General features: G+C 42.1%; 3 protein-coding genes across 6 annotated transcripts in view; 2 read left to right on the top strand and 1 right to left on the bottom strand.

The window, feature by feature from the left end:
* LOC115675288 (probable purple acid phosphatase 20) overlaps positions 1-4,823 on the top strand; it is a 32,383-nt gene extending 27,560 nt beyond the window's left edge. The window contains exons 1-5 of one of the 2 annotated variants that reach the window (XM_030597890.2): positions 808-1,168; positions 2,836-3,127; positions 3,503-4,077; positions 4,175-4,263; positions 4,435-4,823. In XM_030597890.2, coding sequence (XP_030453750.2) covers positions 989-1,168; positions 2,836-3,127; positions 3,503-4,077; positions 4,175-4,263; positions 4,435-4,618 — 1,320 coding nt within the window. In that variant the 5' untranslated portion in view covers positions 808-988 and the 3' untranslated portion in view covers positions 4,619-4,823. Of the gene's footprint in view, positions 1-807; positions 1,169-2,835; positions 3,128-3,502; positions 4,078-4,174; positions 4,264-4,434 lie in introns of those variants that run through there. The other variant, XM_056303706.1, reaches the window with a different exon arrangement.
* A 4,753-nt stretch (positions 4,824-9,576) lies between these two features.
* Positions 9,577-10,722, top strand: LOC115675290 (uncharacterized). The gene is made up of 2 exons (XM_030597888.2): positions 9,577-10,016; positions 10,188-10,722. Exons 1-2 carry the CDS (start codon positions 9,808-9,810, stop codon positions 10,504-10,506), a joined length of 528 nt encoding a protein of 175 aa, XP_030453748.1. The 5' UTR covers positions 9,577-9,807; the 3' UTR covers positions 10,507-10,722.
* Positions 10,723-11,304: 582 nt separating this feature from the next.
* On the bottom strand, positions 11,305-16,105 carry LOC115675289 (CAAX prenyl protease 2). 3 transcript variants are annotated; one of them, XM_056303685.1, is made up of 8 exons: positions 15,675-16,105; positions 15,504-15,563; positions 15,135-15,347; positions 14,440-14,551; positions 13,379-13,450; positions 13,133-13,195; positions 12,840-12,917; positions 11,305-12,014 (listed from the first exon to the last, which is right to left on the bottom strand). In XM_056303685.1, the coding sequence occupies exons 1-8, from the start codon at positions 16,092-16,094 to the stop codon at positions 11,851-11,853; spliced, it is 1,182 nt and encodes a 393-aa protein (XP_056159660.1). In that variant the 5' UTR covers positions 16,095-16,105; the 3' UTR covers positions 11,305-11,850. The 3 variants fall into 3 exon arrangements, with proteins under 3 accessions (XP_056159660.1, XP_030453747.2, XP_056159661.1); XM_030597887.2 differs by having other exon boundaries at positions 11,305-11,984; XM_056303686.1 differs by lacking the exon at positions 15,504-15,563.
* Positions 16,106-16,505: the final 400 nt, after the last annotated feature.

Genomic DNA, 16,505 nt, shown 5'->3' with positions numbered 1-16,505 from the left:
ATCGAGATCGATTATACATACAGTAAAGAGTATGTAAAGATAGACCGAAACTATATTTGAATGACGTGAATATACAACGCATGCAAATATCTTGTCTTAATGGACCGGAACTACTAAAGTTTCTTATCCTCAATGTTCGTTCGAGAGATTTAGATTATAGACAACATAGCGAAACCTTGGCCGCAATGCAACGTTTAAGGAAAACCAATGAAAATCCCCAAAACCGTGACGATATCTTCCAACTGCGAAACGCCAAAAGAGCAAGTCACCCAAAAAAAGAAAAAAAAAGATAAAACAAATAAATAAATAGAAGGCAAAATTGGGAAATGGAAAATCCAATGTTTGAAGCTTAGAAATTCCCAATGGACCGTCATCTTTATGCTTCGGAATATGCTTCACGTGTCCCATGTAAACCACGGGCCTTTTGTCTAAACCATTTTCGTATGGACACTGCTCTCTCTCTCTACTTACGCCTAAAAGGAGTTAAACCCACCACATAATCTCATCAAACGTATATTTCGAAAAAATATAAATCGGGCCTTAATTATTTTTTTAATGACGAGAAAACCCATCTTAAAGACGCTCGAATATTTCGAAAACAAAAATACTACTTATACAATATTCGAGAAATCCCCGATAAATGGAAGATTGCGGTGAGAAATTACTTGCTTGCTCCATAATTATTAGCTCCTGTCATTATCGCAGGCATATGTTAATGTTATAATTATTTTCGGGCTTTTCATTTTCGGGGGTTAAGCGACTAAAATTGTCCCGGACGTTATTGATTTCCCATGCTGGACACGATCCGCCAGAGGCCGACATGAATCTATATAAATGGAAGATGAATAAAAACGAGTACGAGGATATAACTCACAGGAAGCCACCCAGACAGTCTTTCCATCTCAACCTCTCTTGATCTCCTCCTCCTCCTCCTCCTCCTCCCGCCGCCCGCGCCACCGTCGAGGAGAGAGAGAGGGACCCCGGAGAAATGCGCGCTCCGATGAGGCCGCGCGTGGTCGTTCTTCTGGCACTGATGGCCACGGCCTTCACCGGAGCCTGCTTCGACCGTGCGTCGGCAGGGACGACGTCGCCCTACAATCGCCCGGAACCGCGCCCCGACATGTTTGTTGCCGACTCCAAGAACGGGGATTCGGCTTCTCCCCAGCAGGTACGTCGGAACGACGCTCCACTATCGACGTTTAAGGGCGGCTTGTTCATCTTCATGGTCTTTTCGCCGTTTTTGCTAGCTCTCTCCCTCTCCCTTGCAGTGCTTGTGTGGTGATTTGGTGCAAGTTTAGGATGCTGATTTTGCCTGATTTCCGGGGATTAGTGCCGTGCGAAGGTCGCAGAATATGGCCACGCTCGCTTTCCATTTGCATACACGCAAAATAGAGAGAAGATCAAATCGCTCAGTGTTTGTCTTCCTGTGTTTTTTTTTTCATTCTCGGTTCTTCCGGCTTCGTTTGGAAATGCTCGTGAACTTTGCCGAAAACGACAGAGGTTCCGATGAAGATTTTTCCATGTTGGGTTCAAAAGTGCAATGATGATGTGCCTCAGTCGATCCAAAAGATAAAGAAACAAAATGGGGATGTTTCAACTTTCTATCCACGGGCGACCATATTATCGGAAAGATAATCCACGCATTTTCGTTTTTTTCTGAGCTATTTTTGGTGTTTTGTTTAATTATGGCGATATTTTTTTTTTCCCTCTTTGACTACAAGAAAGGTCACCTGAATCCGATCCCATTAGGATGCACATTAACTTCATTGGCGTTTATGACACAAGCAGAATCTCGGATGGATGGCTCAAACACGGCAAGTGGTTGCCCGACTCGATCCTAACATATATTGATCGAGTCAATCATAATCTTTGGTTGTGTGAATTATGTAAATCCCATGTGAAATTTTAATGGCCACAATTACCTTATCTAGGAATATATATATATATATATATATATATATATATATATATATATATATATATATAGTGCACTTGATACATACACATATGTCTATTTTTTAATAATAAATCCCTTCAAGTATCTATTAAAAAAGTCAATTGTATAGCAAGAAAACGCGGATCTAAAATTCCTTTTTTTTTTCCTTCCCGCCTTGTCATGGCATGTACAGTGCACTCCGCGGGAATAAGTAGGTCACGGGGTATTAGGTGGTGCGTGACTTTTAACAGTGTCATTAGTAGTCCCCACCGATTAATTAGATTAATTACGTTAATAGATCAACTAGACTTGTCCTTTTCGATCCAGTTTGATGTGCTTATGTTTTCTGCTGCTAGCAAATGAACGAAAAGCTAGGGCTATCTTCATGAGCAGACATTTTCGTGGACTTATTGGATTAAAAGATTTGAAGTTTGAAGACTATCTCTACCTTTCTCTCTCCCCTTTTTTTTTTGGGGGGGGTAATCCAGAGAGTTTTTATTTTTCTATATTAAATCTAACTCTTTTATTTTTCCAGGTAAGTGTCTCTTAGGTTTATTTTAAGTATGTAATTGGTGGGCTAGATCAGTGGACAAAGTTATGTGACCTATGTGAACATTGTGCAAACATAACATGTATCATTGCATTTGAATATTTAGAATGTACTTCATCTAGAATCATGTATATGATGTGTGAATCGTGATCTAAAACAGTTCCATCAACTTCATGCGATAGGCTTGATTAATCCTGATTCAACAGCTGCTCCTTACAATGATTGACAAACTTGTTTTTTTACTTTTACCTTCTCATGTCATTGACATTGAAGCTAAATTCCATCTTAGATTAGTTGGGGAATAGACATGTTAGAAAGGTCTGCTGAAATCCCCGGCTTTGTTTCTCAGGTGCATACATCTCTGGTGGGTCAAGATAAAATGAGGATCTCGTGGATCACCCAAGGCTCGGCTCCTCCGACTGTGGAATACGGCAAGTCGCCGGGCGTGTACCAGAACTCAGTGACGGGAAATACAACTTCATACAAGTACGCACTGTACAAGTCCGGGGAAATCCACGAGGCGGTCATCGGTCCGCTGGAACCTAATATGGTATATTACTACCGATGTAGCTCAGACTTGGCCCGCGAGTTCAGATTCAAAACCCCTCCCGCGCAGTTACCGATCAAATTCACAGTAATAGGTATGTAGAAGCATATAATCATCAAGAAGGGTTTTCATCTAGGTGGAAAGTGACCGTGTAATATACAAGAAGTCAAGAAGATGAATTACAATCTATAGTTCTATTGGGACAATTTTTGGTTTGTTTTAGTGTTTGATCTGGTCCATTCACATTGTTTTTGGAGTGATGGTAGGAAACATTTTAATGCTGCAACTCTGTTCATTATATGAGCAGAAGCCTATTTTTCCCCCCATATAGCGGGATTGGACAAAGCATGCATATGAAACATGTTAATGCTTCTCACGTCTATCTCGGCGGTTTAATTGGCACTATGTTAAATATTCCGCAAAATGCTTTTTACGAAGGTGGTTTAAAGTTTGACATGGCATGATGCAGGCGACCTCGGACAGACAGGATGGACCACATCGACCCTTCAACACATAGCACAATCGAACTATGACGTCTTGCTGCTGCCCGGCGATCTGTCGTACGCCGACTTCTTCCAGCCTTGGTGGGACTCGTTTGGCCGCCTCGTCGAGCCCCTGGCTAGCCAGAGGCCCTGGATGGTGACCCAAGGCAACCATGAGATTGAGAAGATGCCGGTCATCCATCCTCATTCCTTCACGTCCTACAACGCGAGGTGGCGGATGCCATTTGAGGAGAGCGGCTCGGACAGCAACCTCTACTACTCATTCGATGTCGCCGGGGTCCACATCATCATGCTGGGCTCATACACGGACTTTGACCCAAGCTCAGCCCAGTACAAGTGGTTGCAAGCCGACTTGGGGAAGGTGGACCGGAAGAGGACCCCTTGGATAGTGGTGCTGATCCATGCTCCGTGGTATAATTCTAACACTGCTCATCAAGGCGAGAAGGAATCGGTCGAGATGAAAGCCTCCATGGAAGGTTTGCTCTATCAAGCACGAGTCGACGTGGTTTTCGCTGGGCATGTGCATGCCTATGAGCGCTTTGTAAGTTCCCTAATCCTTCTCTGTTCTATCTTTTGTTGAGGCTATGCTTTCCTCCTAGTTTCTCATCTCTGCTTTCATTTCACTCCTTACTCTTTAGACCCGCGTCTACAACGGAAATGCCAATGATTGCGGTCCGGTGCACATCACCATCGGCGATGGCGGAAACCGCGAAGGCCTTGCCAAAAGGTTTTTCTCGTGTTCCTTGTCCAAATGCTTCTTTCTGCTTATCAGTTGCTGGCTGCACAATGAAACCGAAATTGACTGAGAGCGGGAAAAAGTTGAACTTCAATTTGCATTTTGCTGCGGCTGACTAACCATAGATGGGTTTAACTTTAAAGCCGCTGCTTCCCTTGCCAGGTACATGAATCCGGCACCATCGATATCGGTTTTCCGGGAGGCGAGCTTTGGGCACGGGCAACTGGAGGTGGTGAATGCAACTCATGCACTTTGGACATGGCATAGGAATGACGATGATGTGGGTGTGGAAGCAGATTCAGCTTGGTTGACCAGCCTCTCGTCCAACCCTGCCTGTAAATCGTGATAACCTTGATACACAGGTATAGAAATACCCGAATGCACAATGTAATTGTTTTATACAGGCAAAGTTGGTTCGGGGATAGAATAAATAAATGGTGTTCTGGGTAAACATCTGTATCTCAAAAGCAATGGAACATCTTATTATAAACGGGCTCTTCGCTTCATTCGTTGATATAATTATATAATGCTTCGCCCTGTGCTTTTGCTAATTGCGAGACAATCAGCTAAGTGAACTGTTGGTGATATGTGTTCTGGTGATCGGGCGGATCTAGAGATGAGATGCGCCGGTATCCACTGAACCGCTCATCTTCGTTCCTACGACATAGACATCGGTGAACATCAAGACTTTCTTTTTCTTTAGCGCGTTGAGGATCTTGATTGATCCGATGCGAGTCTTCTCCCTTTCTTCGGCATCGTCCGCCATGAGAGCAGATTGCTTGCCTCGCTGTAGATAATTTTTAACCAAGTGAGGGCCATCACAAAAGAAGCACTTGATAGTCTTTTTCTTCTAATCCTTGTGCCACTCGCCTTGGGGCTTCTTCCACTCTTCCCTTTGTTCTTTGGTATGGAAGAGTTGGGATTAGAGAAGTCCACACGAGTTTCGGCCATGGTGAGGGCCTTGGAAATATCTTGGACACCTTGTCATTGGAGCTCTCTTCTTGTCCAAGGCTTCAAACCATCCATGAAGGCAACGAGAGCTTCCCATCCCCAAGGGCGGGGATCTCAAGCCTAAGCTCGGTGAACTCCTCGACATACTCCAGAACCGTCCATTTTGTGTGAGCCGACAAAGCTTACCATGGGCCTCGTCCTAAGCGAACTAGGGAGAAAATTTTCTCCCAAATTTTCTTTATGAATTCATCCCTAGTGTTGACAAGACCAACACTTCGATCTCACCGCACCTACGACGCCCGCATAGCAACATGGTCAAAAACATAGAAGTGATTCTTACCTGTATGTTCTTGTCTTGCATGCCGATGGGCCAAAGGATTGCTCCATACTTCAAAAAAATTTGTCCATGTCCTTAGCAGAGCGGTTGCCCTTGAACTCTTTGGTTCTCGGCACGTCCACCTTGGGTGTTGCTTGAACGGATCCCACACTTTTGCAATGCTAGCCTTGCACAGGACTAACTCGATCTTGAGCTCTTGAAGTTCAAACTCCAATGCCTCGTTGGTGGCTTCAAGGTCTTTATTCTTTCCATTCAAGTGGCCCGTGATTCGTAGCACTCGAGAACTCATCTCGGAGTGTCTCCTCCACCTTGTCCATCCACTCCTTCATTTCCTCGAACCCATTCTTCATGTAACCTATGGCCACCATTACCTTGTTTAGCCTTTCCTCAAAGGCAGACATGAGTCTATCGAGCTAGCCCTCTTAACCTTCCCACGGTCGTCCTTCTCTTGAGCAACATCCATGGAGTTGACAACGTCGGAGTTGGAAGCCACGGCGACAAGAAATATTGTTGCGATACCAATTGTCACGGGTCTATATTTGATCATATCAATTTGACAAGTTTCAAAATTTGATTGCACTACTTGAAAGTTTTAAAATTTGATCGCACTCTCGCGACAACTCTTAGAATTTACAGTGCATTCATCCCATTTTATCTTTGGCGGCAACATTCTCAAGATTGTAGAATTGTATTACTAGGTTTTATCAATTTGAGGGGGTAAAGTGAAATGAAAATGTTAGGCAACGACGTTGTTCAACAATTTAGATTTGCTTTGTACACCAACGTTGCGTCTAAGAGGAACCATTGACCACCTCGCTCGGGGCCCCATTAGTCTCATCCCTTACTTCAAGCTCAAGAAAAACCTCTTCAGAAGCTTAGATATGTGCACTCGCACAGTTAACTTGAAGGCCATCTATAGGAAGGTCACTCTCGATAGTCTCAACTTTTATCTTATGTTATAAGTTGTCAAAAAACTACATTACGATTCAATTAGGGACAATGACCGTTATGATGCACGTATAAGTTGTGTTAAAGAAATCCCACATCAAATAATTAGTGTGGTGTAGAGCAGTTAATTTATCCTAATTGGCCCATAACTCATTGGCTTAAGTTTTTGAGTGAAGGTAGGTCCAATTGGATATTTTACTAGCCTCGAATTTAGGCTCCCTCTTAGTGATCTCCCGGGCGAAAGATATTACGCTTCTGTTGCACACTCCTAACAAATTGGTACCAACTTTATATCTTGATGCATATAAATATTACTTGAATTAAGGTGTAGATTGTTATGATGCACGTATAAATTTTGTTAGGGAAATCTTAAATCGGATAATTAGTGCGGTGTACAACAGTTAATATATCCTAGTTAGGCCATAATTCATTGGCTTAAGTTTTTGAGTGAAGGTAGGTCCAATTGAATATTTTAACGTGTTCGAACTTAGGCTCCCTCTTAGTGATCTCTCCGGCTGTTGCACACTCCTAATAATAACTTTATTAAAAAAACTGTTCAACCTAGTCCTCATGATGTTAACATGAGCAAACAATATAGATGCAACATACCACATTATATTCTCCTTCTCCATAAAGACACTCCACGCCATCGAGTCGACATTAGTTTTGCATTTCGAACTTCCTCTCTACGAGTTGAGGGACAAAATTCAGGTTTCTCTCTCGACATCATCTCAAAAGGCCAAAATGGGTCATTCCAAAAAGTGTTTCCAGGCCCAATTGAATCAAGATAAACTTTAAGAAAAAACATCAATCCACCCACAATTTTCCCTTTACGTCTTCCATTACCTGAATAGGCCTCAACCTAGATGTCTTTTGGGGCTGCCAAAGTGCAACACTAGGCACGTACGTGCAAGAGTCATGATTGATGAACACAATCCAATCCCAATAGCTCGCATTCATAATTTAAAGTCAAAGTTATCTCCCTCGTGTGTAGTAATAGTAAACCACGCAAATGCCAGATCAAAAAGGGCAAAATGAAGGTACACGAGGCTCAATACAAGTGAGACTCAGTGTGTGTGTGTAAAGCGGCGGCCATCACGCCCCTCTCGCATTAAAACGCTACGGCGGAGCATGATCATTGCCAACGCTTCCCGACGCCCGAAAACAACATGATGACCCGAAAGTAAGAATGCGGGTAACCGGATATGGTAATTGGTTGCCCGTAATCTATCCTCACATGGAGACAAGAATAGGGCCATTGATGGGCAGGGAGGGGGGGAGAGGTCATGATGGTTCGAACTTCGAACCGATCCATGCCCATCATTGCGTATCTTGGGGGACGGCCTATCCCATTATCTTTTGCTAGAGAGAGATAGAGATAGATAGCCGATCCTAAGGATGACCTTAAAAGATTTTATTTTGATTTTTGTTTGGATGTCTAGATCGTTAAATTCGTTCGAATGTCGGGATCATCAAAATGTAAAATTTTTAGAGGATATTCATTCCTACGTCTTGGAAAAAACAAAAATTCGTAATGAATTGAAAATACAAGGTGTGTAAGTATAGAGCACGTTAAAATGAAAAATGTATCGGTAGAACTTGCCGTCCCTGTATACTAAATAGACAAGCCACGAATGTCCTCATAAAAGAGAAAACTCCATTCATTTGATGAGGTTACCACTTGACAAATACCATGAATCATTCAGCTTAATCCTACGACAACGATATCCATTCTATGCCCAAAAGGAAAAATCTAAAAAGACCCAAATCAAATCTAATAATCGCGTGTGAGTAAGGTTGGATCACACTTGCGGGACTTCGTCAATGGAAGCACATGTTGCGAGATGTGATATCACAATGATTTTCTAATTTTCGATGTTTCGAAAAAAATATAAGCTAACTTCTAGTTAGGAAAAGGAAACCATTTTGTCCAACAGTCACGAGATATCAATAATAATTTTTAGATTGTCGAATCCGTAAACACACTTGTACAATTGATTTATTGCATATTTTCATCACTTGGTAATTGAATACGAGCAATGCGTAATACACTTTTTTCTTTAGGACGCTTGTCGACAACACCTGCGTCCAGAGCTCGACATGTGGAATCAATTGGTTGGTCTTACACTAAATCACATGAAGATACACTCTCACCTTAGTCGACATCTCCCGTGTGTTCTATGGTGGTCCTTTAAGGTGTCAATTGAAGATCTAAAATTCCTTAAAATTGAGAGGATCTTAATCTGTAAAGATGAATGGCAAATATTTTGTTCGTTGAATCAAGCCACCAGCACATGCAAACTCTCATTCCATTAAGCTATTGAACCCACCGGCCTCTACAAAACACGTGTCCGAAGCTCACCAACTTGTGATATTTCGTAATCACACGGCATACACTTTCCCTGTTTTATGTCATATATTTTTATCGAATATCATTTTCCGACACCTTAGTTTCTTTTAATCATACCTTAAATTGACTGTCGCAACATTGCACATCCGGCACATCTTATTTTGTCGAGTCTGTATGTAGCGGCGATGTTCATAATATGTAACCCACCCATTAAAAACATAATCGTTAAAAAGACATAAGCTAATTCTTGCGCGACATTATTCATTCTCTAACCTCCCACATATTTTTGTGATCCTATTACAACATGAAAAGGTGAGTAGTGAGCAGTGAAAAGGGGGCAATAATCTTCCTCCCAACATAATGAGGATCATCAATTCCGAAACCACTCATCAACACGAGCCGCCTTCCATGCTCACATCTCATGATTGCAGTTCCGGACAGAGAGACAAAATCCCCCCCATCTTTCTTCCACTTTGTCCACTATATAATTCACACTACCCCTCTGGTTTTTTTTTATCCTTTGTCCCTCTCCTGATGTTCCCCACAGCTCACGTCTTGTAACATTCGCTATCCTCTCTGCTTATTTACTCAGGTAACTTCTGCATGAGCTTTATGGGGCTTTAGTTTTGAGTGGAGACTGCATGTTTATGAATCCCTTTTTCTCCCTTTAGTATATGACACTTTCGGTCAGTCAATTCTCTTTAGGAGGACATGGGTTTTCTTGCATGTTCAATCTAAACTGCCAAGGACATTTTGTGCCACAGATGTGGCTGGCCTCGTACACGATGGCCCGAGTCTTAGGAATCAGCAAAATAGCAATGAGTAGTTGTGCAGAGCCACAGAGAGAGAGAGAGAGAGAGAGAGAGAGAGAGAGAAGAGCTTTATCCCTTTCTTTCATGTTGGGGAAGCCGAAAGGGGAACAAGTCCTGAACAGTGCTGATTTGGGCAAATGTGTTTGTTTTATGATATTCCGTGTCTTCATCTGCTTTCACATTTACGCCACAAAAGCTCCCTCTGTTTGTTTTCTGGCTATTTATATCTGCCATGGATTCTGGGAAACGGTATGCATGCTCTTAACTCAAACCCAACAAGGCCACAAGAACAAGAGAACACGAAACACAGTGAAGGAGATAGAGAGAGAGAGAGAGAGAGACATCGGTATGGTTTCTGATAGCTATCTTTGTTTCTTTAGCTGGTCTTGATTCTGCTCAGACAGAAATACTAACACTCCTCGTATGCCTGGCATTGACTAATGTATTGTGGTCAACCTCATGCTTAGAAAAGTACTCAGCAATACTTCGTTGATTCTGTGTCTTGGAATAATAACAGGGCAATCTGCAGAAGCAACACCGGTCGTCGGAGGAGCGGTTCAGTTGCCACTTTGAAAGCCGCAGAGATGGAGAGGCTGAACTCGGAGCTGTATCTGCAGAACTGCTACATAATGCAAGAGAACGAGAGGCTGAGGAAGAGAGCCCAGCTCCTGAACCAAGAGAACCAGGCACTCCTTTCCCAGCTGAAGGACAGGCTCTCCAATGCCAAGGAGGAAGGTCCTAGTCCTACCTCGAACACCACCATTCTCGATCAGCGCCGTGGCTCCGCTAGCTCTAGCTCGCGACCTGATTATTCCAATACCGGCACCAACGCCTAATATTCAGATGCGCCACGAATGCCCCGCCTGACCCCATCGACGATCCGCTCTCTTCTTCCAGTGTAATACCCAGTTAGAAAAAGAAGTTTGTCGTTAGATTCATCGGTTCGGTTTTTCTTTATTGACGATCTTTGCGGGTTGACATGTGAATTTCTAATCTCTCAAGCAAGTCTCGGTCCATCACCAAATGCCAAATGCACCTCTCTCTCTCTCTCTCTGAGATTATGATTTGCTCATCTTCACATTCAAGCAATATAGCTCGTACCAAGTCCGCTAAAACTGAATCCTAGAAGAATGTTTGTGCTGCTTAATTGGAGAAGTTCTTTAACTGCGTTCCTTGCGCATCATGCATGTCTTTTTGTGCGCTAGAGAAACATAACCCCAGACAAAAGGAAAAGACAAGATGTACAGCACACGAATAGACACGGGTATTCTCAATCCAGATTCTATGTTAAGGATCCTGTCCGAGAAGAAACGTCAGGGTGCATTCGGTGGACAAAGTCAACACGAATCTTGCCCATCCTTCTGAATACCACATACATGGTATGGGGCGTTGACCCATTCGACCATCAAGCAGGCCCTCCTGAGTCTCACTCTCACGCACGTTTGATTGCAAGAAAGAACGATACCCTCTTAGGGATGATAATTTCCTCTGGGATGGCCAAAGAAACAGAAATTTTCTATCTTCAAACATACATCTATGAGCCAAAAAAAAACATACATCTATGAGTGAATCCGCATCAAGCAAATCCCCTCGAACTGTACCACAAGCGGTACTCAAACTGGATTTAGGTCACATGTCATGAATGATTGCCACTCAAATCATTAGGTAAGGCTTTATCTTGGCCAAAGCTTTTTCAAAGAATTCCAAATACAAATACAGTGACATGAGAGCAATTAACAACCCTCTTAGCGAGATGCTTACGAGGGAACCTAGATTTTTATTACAAGAAAAATATCCCTTATAAATCCCCATAGAAATTCCGCCAGCATCCTCTTCTGACTTCCGGGGAAGAAAAGAACACGCACAGTGATGCGCACAAAATTATACAGGCGGCAGCAGTCCATAAGGACGGGGATGATGGACAATCAGCACAAGTTCTGGGCTGCATCGGATTAAAGGACTTTAGAATAATATCTGCTGGCCTACTGTGTTTGAGCAGATGGACTTCCGTATGGATGAAAACAGAGACGTTTCTTTTGGTCCTCCGATAAATCAGCCGATAGAGGAGTCGGTGAGGACATGACCCAACATCCCGATTTCATCCCTTTTTCTCAATTCTCCGATATATCCTCCCCGGACACAACCTCACACTGAAGACGTATCTTGCAACTTTAAAAAGTTCAGATCCAGGAACAGAATGCATGCCAACATCTACAATTTTTAGTTCTGTCATTATAATAATCTGGCCTTGTCATAAGAAAAAGGAGCCATAGAAACCCCATCATTCCAGCTACAAATGCCACAGTTGCAATTCCTGTCACAGAAAATACAAGAAGGTGACCATCTGCAGCACAAAGATAAAAATGTTGAAACACATCTTTCATAATACTAGCACAGGCAATTTTACAGAGTATGGACAAAATTAAATAACATCAACCAAAAAAAAAAAAAAAACAGAAGAAAAACAAAAGGAAAAGATGGTTAATCTGGGCAGCTTTATAACATGAGAGCAGAACCTCCAAGCGTACAACGTCAGATGGTTTACTACAAACACAACTTAGCTAAGTAAAGAGGGATGTTAACTATGATTCTCCAAATGTTGCGAGGTCTATAATGCTTCCTGCTTCATGGTCATTTCAGATGGCACTTGGAAAAATAACTTTCCCGACTTCACACACCAGCACAAGCAAGATCAGGAGGTAACACCGTAGAAGAATGGTTGGTGATAAAGACCTCTAGATGGTTTCAAGGCGAGGAGCGTCTGCTAATAGAAATGATGATCCTACTCGAGTCATTGAGGTATATGTTCAGAACAATGATATAGACCAAAGTTGAACATTGCTAAAACAACAGTATATGACGTCAAGATTTTTTCAGGGGAATCTTAGGTATATAGGATTCGTTAATATCAAGATTAGTACTCCATTCTTTTGCCAAAAAAAAAGAGTATAAAGGATGCCTTATTTAAAGGAGTCATTGAGCAAACATTCTGACAGGAAGACAGAACAGCACCAATAAAAACGAGGGCTGAGAAGTGACAATAAAAGGAGAGCAGGGGAAAAAACCAAACTCATAGATAAAGTCGTATTCAACACGTCATCTATGGAGTATTAGACAATAGTCCATTTGGTCAATCATACAGATCTCAAGCCAACTCGTAGTTACATACCTTTCCTGTGTGAAAATAGCACAGGCAATCCCATGAAATTGCAAAAGATATGAGCAACTAACGGGGCAAGAAGATGTCCTGCAACACCATACAAAACAAACAACTCAGAAGCAGTAACCTCTTGACCCAATAAAGCACAATGGAAAGAACATATGCACGCTACTGCTATAAATCCAGCATTGTAAAACGGATATATTTAGGTTTCACAGTGATATTGTTCAAGGCATGGAATTTGTTCCTTCAAAAAGTTTCAGACATCAAATGAACACCATTGCAAACCAGCTTCGACGTACCAGTCCGGATAAATAGAAATGATGCATATGAACCAAAGACAACAGTGTATCCAAGCTGGAGGCCTGACAAAACAACAGATCATTGTTAAGAGAGAGAACGGCCTCATTCAGCAATTGAAATCTCACAAAAAAGAGAAAAGAGAATCACCAGAAAGATGACCGTGGGAGGAAAAAAATTGGTTGAAACTAAGCCTTCGGACCTTAAAAATTGCATCTAATTATAATAAAATTCAGGATAGAGTTTACCTATGATCATTGATGCTTTTATAATTTGACGCTTTTGCTGCATGTAGATCTCCATGAAATGGTTCAAGTGTGCTGCAAATAAGATCACACATCGATCATATCATCACAAATTCACCTCAACTTAAAATAGCAGAAAAGGCAGAAATACATTTTGAAGCATGTGCCAGAAGTTAAAACCAGCAACCATCTACAGAACTGGTAACGACAGAGCTGATGCTTTGCGAAAATAGAAACAATATTGATCATTTCAAATAGCTTTGCAGTCAGATGACGTAAAAAATAAGGAACATTAGGAGTATTCAAAAGGGAATGCAAGTTAACTTTTACCAGTTGAAAGAACTCTAAATTCTTCCTACTGATATGACAATCATTTCAATGAACTGAAGGATCCAACTCAAACACCAGCAAAAAGAGAACAGTAAGTGAAATCTACCCTTATTACATTGATCAAACATGTATCATCAAAAAGACCAAGAGGAAGAGAAAAGTCTTAAAGATGTTCACAGATGAACACCATGCCCAGTCACATGTTAACAAAATACTATGACTGGAAGGATGGACTCCAGAGACTTCCACTGGGTTAAAAGCAAGAGACTCTGAAGCAATTACCATGCGATAAAACAGTCACTTTTAACTATGTATCACAGCATGCAGAATTGTTCTCATGGACCTAATCCAATTCTGATAAAGTGTATCAGACAATTCTGAATACATAGCCTATTAGCTTGGGAAATTGTAGTGAGTAAAAAGCAAATTCATCATTTATATGAGACAATACAGAAGTAAAAGAACATCCTTAAGATTCTAAAGTGCCAACTCAGATGATAACTTATAGGATGCTTTATTTACAATTGAAGGATGCAGGAGTTAATAAATACTTCATTACCAAATACAGACAAGAATGACGGACTTCAACATGCAGCACCATGCATGTGTTGCACTTGACCAATATCTCAACAAGGTAAGCATTATCAACCAAGATACTCTGTAACTGCAATTTTTGTTGCGTGGATGGAATTGCTAAGGACAGGACAGGATTATAAGTTCATCAATCATATTACCCAAGCTGAACAAAATCGGGCCCAGGATAAGGATGCTGTACTTTTCGAATCCTCCACAGAGAAGTATGGATATCATACATGCTCTAAATACCAACTCTTCTGTCAGTGGCGCCTGTTTAAATAAAGGATGCAAATAGTAAAAATGAAAACGAATCAAACATCTAGCAACTTATTCAAAAGTATCCAGCATGAAATTGAGAATAACTAGATAGTCTTATTCTTAATCCACAAAATTATCGACACTTTATTATCCGTAACATAATGCGTACAAGTCGATATATTCAGAGACAGGCTAATTGCAGTTACAAATGATGTGAATAGATCGTAACTTTACCATATCCATCAAAAATCAACTTAAAATGGGAAACTACGACAATTATATCATTAACATGCATAGTTATGTGATTGGGTAAAGCAAAAGTTAAAATGCGTACTTAAACAGTCAAAACCCACCAAAACCTAATTAAGAGACCAAATGTCCTCTCCAAGCCACACTTTCACATTGCTTTAAGTAGTTAACTTTTGATGCATCGTATTTGTTTAGAAACATCTATGTTTACTTGAAGTTGCAGTTTATCGACTTTGCCAAGTGTTTTGACATCACATGTGTTGAGATGCATGATTAGTCCGATTGAGATTTCGAATCACGACAAAGTCTTAATGCGCAACAAGCACGACGGGAAAAAAACACTAACCACAACAAAGTTACGCCAAGCCAGAATATTCGAGGCCCTGGAGAGAATCCACCTGAATGGAAACTGCACAGAAGCGTAGCTATACTCGAAGGAAAAGCATCCGGAGCAATTCCGATGTTCCTTCCATGAATCCACCCATAACAACAACTTGAGGGCCAAACTCCCGGCGTACATAAGCGAGGTCAACGACAGAGGAAGAACCACAGCTTGCCACTGTTTCATGCACATACACAAACCATCTCATTTCAGAATCTGCAGAACGAGGATTGAACGCATAACCACCGCGAGCGAAAATTCCTCAGTCCCGTGATCACGCAGACACACACAAAACTAAAATTAGAAATACTGCACTTGACTCAGTTGACTCACCAGATGGTCTCCTCTGATGCCGTAAACAGCCAGCAAATCCCTAACCTCCCATCTCCTTATCTAGCATACAGCAGGAAACCACATTGCCAACTCAAGATTACAGCAAATCGGCGTCGCGAATCGTTAGAAAAGAGGAATCTTCCAGTTGCAAACTGAAAAACTGGGACTCACCGGGAGAACGAGGGCGGTCGCGACGACCGAGACCAGAGACGAGACGGCGGCGCAGGCGAAGCGCCGGAGCATGAAGCTCTTGAAGGAGGGGGGAGGAGGGAGGCGGAGGAGCGCGGCGGGCGCGTAGAGAGTCGCGACGTAGAAAAGGGCCATGCAGAAGCAGGCGGCGAGCGCTGCCGGCTTCGACAGGCCCGGGCCGCCGCCGCCGCCTTCTTCCATTGCCGGATCGGCGAGCCCTAGCCCTAGCGGCGGTGGCGACAGGGGAAGGCGCCGCCGCCGCGGGACGAGGAGGCGGCGGAGCAGCTCCGGATGGGGGCGGTGCTCGGGGCTTGGGGGAGTAGCGGGAGGGAGAGTGAAGTTGACGAGCTCGCGGCGACCGTGGTCGCTGGCTCGCGGCGGTGAAGTACTTGGAATCTCCATTTTCCCCTCCGTTTCTACGCAGTTCTTCTCTAATAATAATAATACAAAAAAAATATATTATTATTATTATTATACTGTTTTGGGGATAATTAGACCTACTTCTTGGTGCATAGGAATTAACCTAAAATAAATAAAGAAAATTAATCAAAAATTTGAAATTTTACAAAAAAAGAAGAAGAAGAGGCATACACCTTGCACATCCTATTTTGGCCAAAAACAAAAAGAACATCCTGTTTTTTATTGCGTGATCTGTCTCTCGGTCTCGGGGTGTTATTTTTCTTCGAATTTAGATCACTTAAACTTTGTTTGTTTTTCAAATAATGAATGATTTTAAAAATTATTTTTCTAAAAACAATCGCGTGCAAACATGAATAAACAAAAAATATTTTCCCCATTCGCAAAAATGTTTAC

The sequence above is a fragment of the Syzygium oleosum genome, unplaced genomic scaffold, assembly GCF_021117445.2.
Source record: "Syzygium oleosum isolate NSW1041296 unplaced genomic scaffold, Sole_v2.1 Sole_v2.28, whole genome shotgun sequence".
In the NCBI taxonomy this organism is placed as follows: Eukaryota; Viridiplantae; Streptophyta; class Magnoliopsida; order Myrtales; family Myrtaceae; genus Syzygium; species Syzygium oleosum.
This window is presented reverse-complemented; position numbering and strand designations above follow the sequence as displayed.

Excerpts from the sequence above, each read along its gene's own strand:
- LOC115675290 (XM_030597888.2), top strand. The coding sequence starts at position 9,808 with ATGTGTTTGTTTTATGATATTCCGTGTCTTCATCTGCTTTCACATTTA. Across the intron at positions 10,017-10,187 it reads AGAGAGAGAGAGAGACATCG|GGCAATCTGCAGAAGCAACA; the intron begins GTATGGTTTCTG and ends GAATAATAACAG.
- LOC115675289 (XM_056303685.1), bottom strand. The coding sequence starts at position 16,094 with ATGGAGATTCCAAGTACTTCACCGCCGCGAGCCAGCGACCACGGTCGC. Across the intron at positions 15,564-15,674 it reads CGACCGCCCTCGTTCTCCCG|ATAAGGAGATGGGAGGTTAG; the intron begins GTGAGTCCCAGT and ends GCTGTATGCTAG. Across the intron at positions 15,348-15,503 it reads GCATCAGAGGAGACCATCTG|TGGCAAGCTGTGGTTCTTCC; the intron begins GTGAGTCAACTG and ends TGCATGAAACAG.